At 38.4% G+C, this 13,989-nt stretch overlaps 1 protein-coding gene across 1 annotated transcript; it reads right to left on the reverse strand.

The window, feature by feature from the left end:
* Positions 1 to 6,403: 6,403 nt before the first annotated feature.
* LOC104984380 (centromere protein R-like) lies at positions 6,404 to 7,101 on the reverse strand. The gene is made up of 3 exons (XM_010834068.1): positions 7,047 to 7,101; positions 6,828 to 6,964; positions 6,404 to 6,720 (listed from the first exon to the last, which is right to left on the reverse strand). The coding sequence occupies exons 1-3, from the start codon at positions 7,099 to 7,101 to the stop codon at positions 6,448 to 6,450; spliced, it is 465 nt and encodes a 154-aa protein (XP_010832370.1). The 3' UTR covers positions 6,404 to 6,447.
* Between the last annotated feature and the right edge of the window lie 6,888 nt (positions 7,102 to 13,989).

The raw sequence follows: 13,989 nt of genomic DNA on the forward strand, positions 1-13,989 counted from the left end.
CTCCCTGATGAGTTTCTAGGAGGCATTTTTAATGCCAAGGTGAAGGAGAGGGAGTGTAGGGTATGTGATCACTTCTGCACAGTTTTCTGATTAGTTGATGGTGAAGTAATAAGATGATGTCACAATGGGGAACATTATCACTCTTTAGGCTCCAATAAGTCTGGGGTCATCAAATAGTTGACTTCTCCCATTTGTTGGGATTTTTCACATCTTTAAAACAATTAAGGAATGTATGTCAGGTACTTTTACCTAGGTACTTCTGAGAGACATTGAAGGAGAGGAATTGGGGATAAGGGTCTGTCCTAGGAAGTTTCCCCCTCAACCCCAAAGTGTGTGAGTGGAAGCAAAGCACTGACGTTCACAAGTCCTTGATAGTCTAGGGGATCAATGGGACATCTGAGAGATCTCAGTTTATAACCATCAAAAAGCCACCAGACTTTATGGGGAGCACAAAGAGATAATTTGAGAAGAGCATTTAACATTGGGTTGTATCTTACATACTTTAATATTTGTGTTTATGTAAGTGATCCAGACTGAATTTATAACACCTGGAGTAGTCTGAACCCTAATGATCTCTCAAAACTGACCACAGGATCTCTCTTCCATTGGAGAGAAATTGTTGGAGTTGTAGAAATCAAGGAGAATAGTGAAAGCTGGTAGGAAATAAATTTTAAAATGCAGACAGTATAGAAAACAGAGAAGAAAGAAGGGGCACAGAGCCAGAAGATCACAGAAACTGTAAAGTAATATTTCCAAACTCATCACAGAAACTAGAGAAGGGTCACTAGGGCAGAAGAGCTAGAAAATATCTTATTATCTCTCAGAAAGCTGATTTAATGTATAAATAAGTGTAATGGAGGTGTCAAGAAAGAGGCAGGGACACACTTTTCTGGAACCTGTTTTATGCAAGATCAATCACCAGCTGTTTTGAGGGTTTTGTTTTGTTTTTTTAATTCCTTTTACTTTGCTCCTGATTGTTTCATCCTTTTAATAGGAAGAGATTTATTAACTAGATTAGGGGTCACTGTTTCTTAAGTGGCAAGAGAAAGGAACAAATAAAATCTGAAATTAAGATGGAAGCCTTAGTGGACCCTGGAATGTGGAATATCAAGGTCCTAGACTTGGCCAAAGATATCCAGTCAATGACTATTAAGTGAAAAGGGTTATAGAGTGTCTATAAGGTTAAAATTTCTTAAACCCAGAGATTTCCAAAAGTTTAAGTAGATTACCTAAATGGGAAGACATTGGTCTGACTAAACTAAACATAATATTTGGAGCCTGATGGGAATTGTGGGATGAGGTCATCACCTCTAAATGAGGAAAAGTAAAACATTTCAGTATAGGTAAGTGGGTATGTCAGTTCTTCAATATCATTTAGGTAGCCACCCAATTCTTTGAAAAACAAAAACAAAACTGTCTTTGTTTTACAAATGTAGCCTTTAAAGAAGATATGGCTATAAAAATCATCTAAAGTCCACCAATTCTTTTACTACTTCCCAAACCATCCCTATTTATCTTAGTGAAAGTGAAAGTGTTATTTGCTCAGTCATGTCTGACTCTGCAATCCCATGGACTGTAGCCTGCCAGGCTCCTCTGTCCCTGGAATTCTCCAGGCAACAATACTGGAGTGGGTTGCCATTCCTTTCTCCAGGATATCGTCCCTACTCAAGAATGGAATCTGTCTCCCACATTGCAGGCAGGTTCTCTACTGCCAGAGTCACCAAGGAAGCCATTTATTTTAAGAGGCTTCTAAGTATTAAACAAAGGGGAAACAAAGTCATCCTAGGACGAACTCACCTGTATCTTTGAAATGCAAATGTGATACCTGGTCTTTCCAGGAATCCTTATCTCTGCCATCTTTTAAAAATGCAAATTTTGAAAAGAGGGTAAAATAATTTAGAAGCTGACTTGTCAAGAATAAATACAAATCCTAAGTGTCTTTTCTGTAAATATTTAGTAAAAAGATTTAGCCATCTGGACAAGTTCCATTTGATTTGTTCCATCCTCTGGAAACCCAATTTTAATTCAGCCTCTTTTGTTAACTTATGGGTTTTACATTGCTATCTGGGACTCAGGGCTGAAATTTTAGAGTGGGAACTGTGACACCCTTGTGTTTCCATGTTTCTATGTACCTATACGTGTAATGTAGATGTATGTAAAAGTGAAAGTGAAGTCACTTAGTCGTGTCCGACTCTGTGCGACCCCTTGGACTGTAGCCCACCAGGCTCCTCAGTCCATGGGATTCTCCAGGCAAGAATACTGGAGTGGGTTGCCATTTCCTTCTCCAGGGGATCTTCCCAACCCAGGGATTGAACCTAGGTCTTCCACATTGCAGGCAGACTCTTTAACCTCTGAGCTACCAGGGAAGTCCCAGATGTATAGCATTGCCAAAAATAAATTCATAAAAGAGCTCTATGTAATTTCCTTAAAAGAAATTAAGTGCCAATATAAACACTCAGAAAATAACCTGGCCAGAATGAATTTCAGGTTCATGTCATCTGGAAAACATTCAGTACTAAATTTATACTTGGTATTGATGGTGGCTTAAGCTTGTTAGTCTGATTAATATAGAAATGTCTTTAGAATCATCAATGTTAAGTATAATACATCTGTTTTAGCTAGGTGTTGGAAAAGACTCTTGAGAGTCTCTTGGACTGCAAGGAGATCCAACCAGTCCATTCTAAGGAGATCAGCTCTGGGATTTCTTTGGAGGGAATGATGCTAAAGCTGAAAGTCCAGTACTTTGGCCACCTCATGCGAAGAGTTGACTTATTGGAAAATACTCTGATGCTGGGAGGGATTGGAGGCAAGAGGAAAAGGGGACGACAGAGGATGAGATGGCTGGATGGCATCACTGACTCGATGGACATGAGTTTGAGTGAATTCTGGGAGATGGTGATGGACAGGGAGGCTTGGTGTGCTGCGATTCATGGGGTCACAAAGAGTTGGACACACCTGAGCGACTGAACTGACTGACTAGACCTTATTATATCTATTTCAAATTTGTCAGCAAGAAAAGTAACTCAATGTGGGGGAAAAAGAAACAAAACTTTTAAGGAAACAAGATATATATTTTCAGTAAAAGAAAGTATGAGGAATGAAATACTGAAAAAAGTTTTACATGATCAAGACTTTCTATGATTGCATTAAATTTAGGTGAGTAAATGGATTTTGTTGGGAGTGGACTAGGAGAAGACTGAGTTTACTTTCTCCCTTCAAAAATTCTTGAAATGTGGCTTTTGACAACAGATTGTGTGAGTTCCTTTGCCTATAAATGATTTCTACTTGCTTTTCAGAACTTTGTAACTTTGGTTAAGGAATAAATATTTTCTCACAGTGACCCATGACTTTATTTGACAATTTAAAACCTTTTTGACAAACTTCCAAAATTCCAAATTTTAAAGTTATTATGATTTCTGGCTAATTTTGGGCTATTTTAGAAGACCCTTGAGGTATCTCAAAGAGAAATTATTTAATTAGGATTATTTGGTATGTTAATCATTCATAATTGTGGTTATTGCAACCAAGTTTCTTTATCAACTGCCCTGTAATCAGATGTTTAACCATGACTTTTAAGTCTTTTGTCATTTATAGGTAGTTATTTTTGTACTCTAATGCTATTACAAGAAGTGCTTCATTATCAAGAAGATTTATAGGAAGGCTAAGGAAATAGTTACAACAGTTCCACATCAAGATGATGACTATGGGGGGATTCCAGCCCAGACTGATTCAAAACCAGGAGCTGTTCTGCCCTATAGCCCCTAGATCAGACATCCAGAGACTTTTATTCCCTGACAGGTAAGGTTTAATGCTCCAACTCTATCTTGAAGCAGTTATAGAAAATGGACCATTGTTCCTCTGATTCCCGTAAGAACATGGGAATAAAATCTCTGAAGGGGAAACACAACAGGAAGGAAGGGGCAAGACACAACCTTTGGAAGAATGACATAACCCTAGGACATGACATAAACTGATTAGAACCAGATGAGTCCAAGATGGTGGACAAGTTGACTTCCACTAGACTTTGAGTCTCAGTATATGTTCATTATAACACATTAGCATGTTAAATAAATGACACACCCACAGGCACCAAGACACTTTCAAGTCAACTATCAAATACCAAAAATTGAGCAATGACCAAAATCCTGGAAGTCTCTGACCCTACCCCAAAAATAGTTGGAATAATCCTCCACTCATTAGCCTCGTCTTTCCAGGTGGCACTAGTGATAAAGAACCTGCTGCCAATGCAAGAGACATAAGAGATGAAGGTTTAATCCCTTGGTTGGGAAGATACCCTGAAGGAGGGCATGGCAACCCACTCCAGTTTTCTTGCCTGGAGAATCCCATGGACAGAGGAGCCTGGCAGGCTACAGTCCATGGGGTAGCAAAGAGTCAGACATGACTAAAGCAACTTGGCATGCACATTAGCCTATGAAATTACACAGCCAAAAAAAGCTAATCACACCATATTTTGAGGCTGTTATCTCCTTCTGAGATGGCCCACACTCTGTGAATGGTATTTCTGTCTAAATATATCCACTTTTTACCTATCACTTTGTCTCTCACTGATTTCTTTCTGTGATAAGACATCAAGAATCCCAGCTTCATTAAGTGCTGAAATAAGGGTATGATCTCACTTGGAATATCATGAGTTTTGGCAAAATTTGAGGCCTGATATGTGGGTTCAAGTCCCAATTTGAGCTGCATGGTTTCATAAGCAACGTTGTTATTATGCCAAAGAAAGAATAAGGAATAGAATATTGTCCCTATAGACAATGAGATCACACAAAAAATATATGCATATAAAATATTTATAAATATAAAGTTCTAGCCTAACATCCTCCCCTCCCCCCTTTTTTTTTTTTTTGCTGTGTGGGGTTTTTCTCTAGTTGCATCAAGCAGGGGTTAGTCTCTCTAGTTGCCGTGCATGGGTTTCTCATTGTGGTGGCTTCTCTCGTTGCAGAGCACAGGCTCTTGGACATGTGGGCATCAATAGGTGTGGCACGTGGGCTTTGGAGCACAGGCTCAGCAGTTGTAACACACAGGCTTAACAGATCCAGAGAATGTGGGGTCTTCTTGGACCAGGGATTGAACTTATGTCTCCTGCCTTGGCAGGGATTCTTTACCACTGAGCCACCAGGGGAACCTCTAACCTAGTATTTCAAAACAGGCTAAAAGTGATCCAAAGCATGAATAATCATAGAATTAGGAAAACTCATAAAGTGAAAGAATTCAAGAAAGGCAAATAAAAATTCATTTCAGAAATAAACAGTAAACTAAAAGAAACACAAGAGTGAATGCTTTAAGATAAAAAGAAAGACAATTTAAATTCCAAAAAAGAAGGTAAATTATTTCTTTAAGAAGAAAATTAAAGTAAATTGAGCATGTATATGCATCACCAAAGAAGGAAGTGAAATAAATGAAACAGAACAAATACTACAACATGTATTCAGAAAAATATTAGCAAAATTTTAAAAATAAAAAAAAACTGAAAATTACATTTTTTTTTTTTTTTTGTGATTCACTCTTCCCCTTTATTTTGTGACAGGACAAATAGATAATACAAAACAACACTGTAGAAAATTAAAAATTTGATGCTTCAAAATGTGGAGGGAATCACATGTTGTCCCATGAGATGAGGTCTTTTCTTTATATTCAGGAGATTCTGTGTAGTTCAGTTTAAAAACAACCTCACATTTAAATATCTGCACTGAAAAATGCATTCCAGCATTTTATACAAGATGTAAGAATTTTAAAACTTTGAAAATATTTTTTCTCTACAAGCATAGGCATAACTAGAATAAAAACATCTATGAAGTAGAAGCTAAAGTAAACTTACAATTTTAAAAGCTTTTAAAAGAATCTAATTAGTACAAATCTAGAGCTTTAAGTTGGAAATCAGGACCTACTTCCACTCACTATTGGGTTTAATCTGAGTTTTAAGATATAGAGCTCTACCAAAGGTGCCATTTTCATACAAGCTATAAGTCTATCCACAAATGATAAAAGTATACAGAAGTGTACCAGATACATAATGTAAGTCAGGATCTTCTTCTATATGTTGGCTTACTTTAAAGGGTCAAGAAGAAATGTATTATTTATGTTGAGATTATCTACTGGTGTGTGTAGAAAGTTTAAATTAGCTTCAAGAAATTTTATCTAGACACGCACCTGCCTATGCTATGATCTGGTATTCACTGCACAGATTAATTACAGACATTTCTTCTGTTCCTTTAAATATGATCAGGCAGATACAGAAGTTGGCATTCATAGTGAGTGTGTTTCTTCTAAACGCCTGGAGAATCCCAGGGATGGGGAGCCTGGTGGGCTTCCGTTTATGGGGTCGCACAGAGTCGGACACAACTGAAGGGACTTAGCAGCAGTGGCAGCATGATGGTCCACATATATTCTTCCTGTCCTTTGTTGGGAAGTCCTGAATTCTTCTTTTTAAAATAGTTTTTGCTTTATTACGTTAGTTATTAGTTCTTTTGTTTTCTGCATTTCTCTTTTAAAGACACATGATGCATGGGGGATACCAATGAGATTTTCAAGCTCTTTACTGCCCTTCAAAGCCTGTATACTACTTAAATTTTGCATTATTTCCATGAATTCTTCTGATGATTTTTCAACTTTAGATAGCAACACCATGAATTCATTGTCTTGCATAGTAGATTCCATTCTCTTGTTTATACTGAGATGATTCCAGTTTTCCCTCTTTTCTGGAGGAAGAATATTCCAGGTTGAAAGAAGTGCAAGTGCAGTTCTTGTGGAGGCAACAGGCTCAGCATGATTGACAAATAGCCAGAAAGTAAGGGTGGCTGAAGCACATTTGATGGTCCATTTCTGTTTTCTTGTTCTTTTGAGCTTGTGGGAGAAGCAATTGGGCTCATTTGACAGGTTCCAGTTGTTGGAGAATAGTCTGCAGCACTTTTCTTCCTTGTGATTTTAGGAGAACCAAATGATCCTGTATTTTTCCCTGGGAAATTTCATGGTCAGAGGAGTCCAGCAGGCTATAGTCCAAGGGGCCACAAAGAGTCAGACACGACTTAGCAAATCTGCTTTTAACACACCATCCAATTTCAGTGATCTTTTAACAGGCATTTCGACTTTCAGGAATGCCGAAAACTACATTTTGAAAGGACAGTATCTCTTAGGGAAAATAATGCCAGAATCTTTCATCTGAAATGAAGACTTGAAAGAAAAATAAACAACAACAACAACAACAAAATGGACAAAATAGCAAAATAGTTAAGTCATTTAAAGGACAAAGAAAATAAGATGGTGGTCATATTTTAATTAATAATAACACAATGCCAGGAGATAATAAATATTTTTAATAATCAGGGAGAGAAAAATGTGAGTCAAATCTCATAGACCCATTTAAATACATGGATAAGTTTCACACACAAGCTATTATAAACTTGCAAAATTGCTTTAGAAAATACTTCTGAAGTAATAGGGTAAGGGCCTTCTAAAATCCATAAAAGCAACATTAACACAAGCAAAAATTGTCAAATCAATTTTTTTCCAGAAATCTGGAAATTAACCAAAAGTTTACAACAATATGGTGATTGCAACCATGAAATTAAAAGACGCTTACTCCATTGATCTATATTTCTGTCTTTGTGCCAGTACCATACTCTCTTGATAATTGTGGCTTTGTAGTAGAGCCTGAAGTCAGGTAGGTTGATTCCTCCAGTTCCATTCTTCTTTCTCAAGATCGCTTTGGCTATTCGAGGTTTTTTGTATTTCCATACAAATTGTGAAATTATTTGTTCTAGCTCTGTGAAGAATACTGTTGGTAGCTTGATAGGGATTGCATTGAATCTATAAATTGCTTTGGGTAGTATACTCATTTTCACTATATTGATTCTTCCAATCCATGAACATGGCCTTATGATCCAGCAATCCCACTGCTGGGCATACACACTGAGGAAACCAGAAGGGAAAGAGACACGTGTACCCCAATGTTCATCGCAGCACTGTTTATAATAGCCAGGACATGGAAGCAACCTAGATGTCCATCAACAGATGAATGGATAAGAAAGCTGTGGTACATATACACAATGGAGTATTACTCAGCCATTCAAAAGAATACATTTGAATCAGTTCTAATCAGGTGGATGAAACTGGAGCCTATTATACAGAGTGAAGTAAGCCAGAAGGAAAAACATAAATACAGTATACTAACGCATATATATGGAATTTAGAAAGATGGTAACAATAACCCTGTGTACGAGACAGCAAAAGAGACACTGATGTATAGAACAGTCTTACGGACTCTGTGGGAGAGGGAGAGGGTGGGAAGATTTGGGAGAATGACATTGAAACATGTAAAATATCATGTAAGAAACGAGTTGCCAGTCCAGGTTCGATGCACGACACTAGCCCAAGCATGGGGCTAGTGCACTGGGACGACCCAGAGGGATGGTATGGGGAGGGAGGAGGGAGGAGGGTTCAGGATGGGGAACACATGTATACCTGTGGTGGATTCATTTTGATATTTGGCAAAACTAATACAATTATGTAAAGTTTAAAAATAAAATAAAATTTAAAAAAATAAAAAATAAAAGACGCTTACTCCTTGGAAGGAAAGTTATGACCAACCTAGATAGTATATTGAAAAGCAGAGATATTACTTTGCCAACAGGGATCTGTCTCGTCAAGGGTATGGTTTTTCCAGTGGTCATGTATGGATGCGAGAGTTGGACTGCAAAGAAAGCTGAATGCCGAAGAATTGATGCTTTTGAACTGTGGTGTTGGAGAAGACTCTTGAGAGTCTTGGATTGCAAGGGGATCCAACCAATCCATCCTAAATGAGATCAGTCCTGGGTGTTCATTGAAAGGGCTGATGCTGAAGCTGGAACTCCAATATTTTGGCCACCTCATGAGAAGAGTTGACTCATTAGAAAAGACCCTGATGCTGGGAGGGACTGGGGGCAGGAGGAAAAGGGGACCACAGAGGATGAGAAGGCTGGATGGCATCCCCGACTCGATGGACATGAGTTTGAGTGAACTCTGGGAGTTGGTGATGGACAGGGAGGCCTGGCGTGCTGCGATTCATGGGGTCGCAAAGAGTCGGACACGGCTGAGTGACTGAACTGAACTGAACTGAACTGAAGGAGTGTTTACTCAAGAAAACTAGCTGAATCTCATTAAGAACAGCAAGCTTTATGGAATCTTAATTGGTTTTATACACAACATCCTCTCTCAAACTCTGCAAGTAGCTTTGAAAAAACAAAAGTCACACAATGCCATCATAATGGAGAGGACAGGACAGAATAGAACAAAAGTCCCATCCACAGTAACTGTCACTTATTAACCAAGGCTGGAAGCTCCCTGGAAAGGAGCTTGCTCTCAGGGTTTGTCTTTCTCTAACCTAACTCAGAGCTTGCTTTATATAAACAGCTCTATCCTCAGGGCATTCATTCAAAGTCATCATAGAAATTATTTATGATCACAGTTGCCTGAGGCAGAAATATCATTTGTGCCACGTAAGAGGCTAATGAAAACATCTAAAAGGAAAAACTAGGAAATAAGAACTATTAGGAGGGCCAAAAAGCTCTTGAATATTCTTGGTGATCCAGAAGAGCACAAACATGAGCAAGACTCTATATGCCCAAGAAAGGCCCGAGAACTTTCTGGTATCTCAACTCTACCTGACTTTGCAGCTGGTGCAAGGAGGAAGTGAAGGTTAAGGCAGCAATTTTGGGAGTTGGAGACATCCCAACATGCATACATGCCTCTCTGCAAGGATTGAGAGACTTACCATTCAAGGTGTTTAAAGAAAGTTCTGTCTGGTCCTTCACTGACTACTAAGCTAACCAAACACAGACTTCAGTGAACACAAAAACAAGAGCATAGAATTTACCAAATTAACCAAGAAAAGACATTCAAACAAAAAGCAATAAAAGCTGCTACTGCTGCTGCATTGCTTCAGTCGTGTCTGACTCTGTGTGACCCCATAGATGGCAGTCCACCAGGCTCCACCATCCCTGGGATTCTCTAGGCAAGAACACTGGAGTGGGTTGCCATTTCCTTCTCCAATGCAGGAAAGTGAAAAGTGAAAGTGAAGTCGTTCAGTCGTGTTCGACTCTTAACGTCCCCATGGATTGCAGCCTACCAGGCTCCTCCATCCATGGGATTTTCCAGGCAAGAGTACCAGAATGGGTTGCCATTGCCGTCTCTGAATAATAGCAAAAACAATCAAATAAATGACAACAAAGAGAATAACAACAAGAAAACTCAGAAGGGAAAATCTGACTCTCAAAGTGGCCACAGTGTAATATTCAAAATGTCCTGTCTTCAACCACAAAAAATTGTATTGAAAATATTTTTCAGACAATAATGATAAAAATGTTCTTGTAGAAGTCCAGACATTGAGTTTATTAGCCAAAGACTATTTCTTTTCACTTTTATATTTTTATATTGTTAGAATGGTAATTTTTAAATTAATTTATTTTAATTGAAAGATAATTGCTTTGCAGTCTGCATTGGTTTCTAGCAGGCATCAACATGAATCAGCCATATGTTTACATGTCCCCTTCCACTTCAACATTTCTCTCACCTCCCTCCCCTCCTACCCCTCTCAGTTGTCAGGGAGCCCCGGGTTGAGTTCCCTGAGTCATACAGCAAATTCTGATTTACTAGACAAAGACTGTAAACCAACTATTTTATATATGCTGAAGAGCTTAAGGAAAACATGTGCAAACAAACCATGCAAATGTCTCACCAAATAAAGCATGTCAATAAAGAGATAGAAATTATGAAAAGGAAACAGGAATTCTGCAGTTGAAAATTTTCTAGAGGGGTTCAACATCAAATTTGAACAGAAAGAAGAACAAGTGCACTTGAAAAGGGGCAATTGAAATTATTCAGTTTGAGAAATAAAACAAATGATGAAGAAAAAATTAATAAGGCCTTAGAGGAGAAGGCAATGGCATCTCACTCCAGTACTCTTAACTGGAAAATCCCATGGTCAGAGGAGCCTGGTAGGCTGCAGTCCATGGGGTCACTAAGAGTCAGACACGACTGATGGACTTCACTTTCACTTTTCACTTTCATGCACTGGAGAAGGAAATGGCAACCCACTCCAGTGTTCTTGCCTGGAGAATCCCAAGGATGGTGGAGCCTGGTGGGCTGCTGTCTATGGGGTCACACAGAGTTGGACACGACTGAAGTGACTTAGCAGCAGCAGAGGATAGGGAGGCCTGGTGTGTTGCAGTCCATGGGATCACATAGAGTCGGATATGACTGAGTGACTGAACTGACTGACTGACAAGAGGCCTGTGGGACTCCATCTCGCAAACTAACATACACATTTTAGGAGTTACAGAATGACAAGAGACAGAGGAAAGAAAAGGAATAATATTTGAACCAGTTGTGACCAAAAACCATTATAACATTAATCTGACATCTCAAAAAAATCCACACTAAGACACTTATGGTCAAAAGACCAAAAGGCAAAGAATCTTGAAAAGAGCAAAAGAAAATTGACTAACTGCATACAAGGGAGCTTCAATAACTGACTAATAATGCTTGATCATTTTAAACCATGAATGCTAGAACACAGTGGGATGACATATACAAAGTACTAAAAAACAAAGGCTATCAACAAATAATTCTATCAAGCAAAACTATCCTTCAAAAATGAAGGACAAACTAAGATATTCCCAAAATAAACAAAAACCAAGACTATTTGTTTCTAGCAAAGTACCCTTACAAAAAATATGAAAAGGGGCCCTTCAGGCTGAAATGCAACAAGTAAAGAGCACTGGTAAAATTAACTAGAGGAGTGGGATGAGGGGATGGGAGGGAGTCTACAGAGGGAGGAATATATGTACACATTTGGCTGATTCACCTTATTGTACAACAGAAACTAATATTGTAAAACAACTACACTCCAATTAAAAAACACAGTGCAGATGCATTTTTCATTTGTAGCACTTTTTTCTACCTAATTTAAATAACAATAACAGAAAGCAATTATTATAAAGTGTGGGATGGACTCACAGTATATAAAGATATAGCTTGTATGATAAATATAGCATAAGGGAGGAGGGAAGGTGTGAGATTATAGAGGAGCAAAGATTGTGTATGTTATTGAAATTAGGATGATTTTTATCTGAACTAAATTGTCAATTAATGTGCTAACTGTAACTCCCAGGGAAAGCACTAAGGACACAACTCAAAAACAAACAAACAAACAAAAAACCCACAGAGGAATTAAAATAGTATGCTAGAAAAAAACTATACATATATAATACAAAAGGAGGAATAGAGGTGAAAAAAAGCCATAGTACATAAATAAAACAAATAGCAAAATGAGGGTTATTGGGCTAAATGGACATTTACCCTAGCAACTGAATTGAAAAACAGTTTTTTAAATACACATGATTTTTATTAAGGTTCTTAGAAAGTAAGAATTTGAATGACCTTCCAAAAAAAAGTAGCTTTTTTCCATTAATGTCTGTTATTTTTTGTTTTAATTAATTAATGTTAATTGGAGGATTACTTTACAATATTGTGATGGTTTTTTGCCATAATTGACATGAATCAGCCACTGGTGCACATGTGTCCTCCCATCTCAAACACCCCACCCACCTCCTTCCCCACCCCTTGCCTCTGACTTGCCCCAGTGCATCAGCTTTGAGTGGCCTGCTTCATGCATTGAACTTGTACTGGTCATCTATTGCACATATGAAAATATACATGTTTCAATGCTATTCTCTCAAATCTTTCCACCCTCACCTTTTCCCACAGAGTCGAAACGTCTGTTCTTTATATCTGTGTCTCTTTTGCTGCCTTGTATATAGGATCATTGTTCCCATCTTTCTCAATTCTATATATATGCATTAATATACAGTATTACTATTTTTCTTTCTGACTTACTTCACTCTGTATAAAAGCTTCAGTTTCATCCACCTCATTAGAACTGACTCAAATGTGTTCCTTTTTATAGCTGAATAATATTACATTGTGTATATGTAACACAGCTTCCTTATCCATTCATCTACGGAAGGGCATCTAGGTTGCTTCCATGTCCTATCTATTGTAAACAGTGCTGCAATGAACATTGGAGTACACAGGACTCTTTCAATTATGGTTTCCTAGCTGTGCATCCAGTAATCATGTATGGATGTGAGAGTTGGACTATAAAGAAAACTGAATGCTGAATAATTGATGCTTTTGAACTGTGGTGTTAGAGAAGACTCTTGAGAGTCCCTTAGACTGCAAGGAGATCCAGCCCATACATCCTAAAGGAAATCAGTCCTAAATATTCATTGGAAGGACTGATGCTAAGCTGAAACTCCAATACTTTGGCCACCAGATGGGAAGAACCGACTCATATGAAAAGACCTTGATGCTGGGAAAGACTGAAGGTGGGAGGAGAAGGGGACAACAGAGGATGAGATGGTTGGATGGCATCACTGACTCAATGGACATGAGTTTGAGTAAACTCCGAGAGTTGGTGATGAAGAACAAAGCCTAGAGTGCTGCAGTCCATGGGGTCACAAAGAGCGAGACACAACTGAGGGACTAAACTGAACTGAGGTGTGTACACCAAGCAGTGGTATTGCTAGGTCTCATGGCAGTTCTATTTCCAGTTTTTTAAATAATTGCCACACTGTTCTGCATAGTAGCTGTACCAGTTTGCATTCCCACTAACACTGTAAGAGAGGGTTCCCTTTCCTCCACATTCGCTCCAGCATCTATTGTTTGTAGACTTTTGATGGCACCCATTCTGACCAGCATGAGTTGGTACCTCATTGAGATTTTGACTTGCATATCTCTACAGGTCAGGAAGCAACAGTTAGAACTGGACATGGAACAACAGACTGGTTCCAAATAGGAAAAGGAGTACGTCAAGGCTATATATTGTCACCCTGCTTATTTAATTTCTATGCAGAGTACATCATGAGAAACACTGGGCTGGAAAAAGCACAGGCTGGAATCAAGATTGCTGGGAGAAATATCAATAATCTCAGA

The sequence above is a fragment of the Bison bison genome, unplaced genomic scaffold, assembly GCF_000754665.1.
Source record: "Bison bison bison isolate TAMUID 2011002044 unplaced genomic scaffold, Bison_UMD1.0 scf7180017863997, whole genome shotgun sequence".
Lineage (NCBI taxonomy): Eukaryota > Metazoa > Chordata > Mammalia > Artiodactyla > Bovidae > Bison > Bison bison.